Source organism: Arachis ipaensis, chromosome B08, assembly GCF_000816755.2.
Source record: "Arachis ipaensis cultivar K30076 chromosome B08, Araip1.1, whole genome shotgun sequence".
Taxonomy (NCBI): domain Eukaryota; kingdom Viridiplantae; phylum Streptophyta; class Magnoliopsida; order Fabales; family Fabaceae; genus Arachis; species Arachis ipaensis.
The window spans coordinates 6,279,709-6,281,666 of NC_029792.2; the positions used below are offsets into that span (position 1 = coordinate 6,279,709).

The following is a 1,958-nucleotide window of genomic DNA, read 5'->3' on the forward strand; positions in this document are numbered from 1 at the left end:
TATATGAATGAATGATAAATGTGATAGACTTTTATATATAAATGGACATGTGATAAAATTAGAAAACAATTTTTTGGGTTATTATTGAACAGAAAAAAAATAAAAATTTTAAAAGAAAAAATGTCAACTAATAATATTAATGATAGAAAAAATGAAAAATTTAACACCCTAACGTAAGCAATATAACGACAACAAAACCTTGTCCCACTAAGTAGGGTCGGCTATATGAATCAAATGACGTTATTGTGCTCTGTTATATATCATGTTTATAGAGAGACTGCTTACATATAGATTTTGTTTAACCACCTCATAGATGGTCTTTTTAGATCTTCCTCTGCCTTTCGCCCCTAACGTAAGCAATAGAAAAGAAAAAAAAAATATATTGAAAACCTGAAAAGGGAGATTTTTCAATCGTGGCAGTAGATAGATACTGTTATTGGTTCTTCCATTTGGCACCCTATAAATACCCCATTTCCTCCTCACATCAATTAACCACAACCATCACCTGAACTCTCATCTCAAACCTAACTTTTCTGTTGATAATAATCACAGGTACTATATATATCTATGTGTTTTCTTAATAAGCTTTGGGTTTTGAAATTAATATCACTAGCTAGGCTTTGTTCGTTGTTATTGTGAATTAATTAACTTTGATGATAACTTGTTGGATGCAGCTTACTAATTAAGATGATGGTGCCGGCAATGAAGAAGCAAGAAGAAGAAGAGAATAATAGTAAGAAGTTTGTTGGAACATGCTGGAGTTCAATCTTGATGTCCAATAATAATAAGTCCATGGAAGAAGAAACATTGATGAATTCATTGAATTGCATTGTAAAACCTCCTCCTCCTTATTATGTTGCAAAGACTAAAAAACCCTCTCTCAGTGATAAGAGTTTCCAGATATGCACTGAAAGCCTTGGATCCGAAACCGGCTCCGATCATCTTCTCTTCTCTTCCTCTTCTTCTTATACAGTCCCTTCTCGCGTCGAGACTCAATTTCAGGCTCAAACTCAGGCTCTGCCAGAACAGCATTGTGCTAATAATCTTGTTGTCGTGAACAAGTGCGCACCGCGTTCACCTCCTTCTTCTCTTCCTCCTCCGCTGCCTTCGCTTGGGACGCTGTCCCGCCGGCGTGACGGCAATGGGAGGCTGTTTCTAGAAGCTTTGCCAGCTGTTGCTGCTGCTCCTCACAAAAGCATTAACAAGAACAACAATAAGCTCTGTGCTCAACGCCAAGACGGTCGTCTCGTCCTTACCTTTGCTAATGAAGAAGAAGAAGAAGAATTTGAGGAAGATGACAATGTTGTTGTTGATGAAGAAGAGGAATATGATGAAGATGACGAAGTAGATGAAGCAAATCACGATGATGATGATGATGATGATGATGATGATGATTACTTGGTTCATCATCACAATAATAATAATAATCCAAAGAGCATTATTAGTTGCAAGGATTCTAGAAGGTCTTTTCTACTATGGGAACCACATTGCATTGCTACTTAATTTCATGATGATTAATTAATTAATTAGCCATAATAATGCACTCTTATTTAATTTTTATTATATATATCACTCTTAATGTCTGTTTTGTCTCTACCAGCAGCTAGCTCCACTCTTTTCAGGGAGCTGCTGATTAATTAGTTCAAATAAGTCAATTAACTGGACAGAGGAAGAGACAATAATACTTTAGTTATTATGTGTAACATCATATATATTTCATATATGCTTATCTTCTTTTCATATTTTATTATTAACATGTTTATATTTATACCTATTTATATTTATGTATATGTTTGTGCATGTATGCACACGGTAAATTTGACAGTTACATTGCCAATAGGTTATAGCTCAAATGACATAGGCTCTCCATATTCAATTAAGAGTTCGCGGATTCGAGTCTCCTATCTTTCCAAATTTTTTAGCCAATGAGTAATAGCTCAAATGGCATAGACTCCCCA

General features: G+C 35.0%; 1 protein-coding gene across 1 annotated transcript; it reads left to right on the forward strand.

Moving 5' to 3' along the window:
- Nucleotides 428-1,723, forward strand: LOC107611845 (protein FAF-like, chloroplastic). The gene is made up of 2 exons (XM_016313736.2): nt 428-552; nt 675-1,723. Exon 2 carries the CDS (start codon nt 688-690, stop codon nt 1,501-1,503), a length of 816 nt encoding a protein of 271 aa, XP_016169222.1. The 5' UTR covers nt 428-552; nt 675-687; the 3' UTR covers nt 1,504-1,723.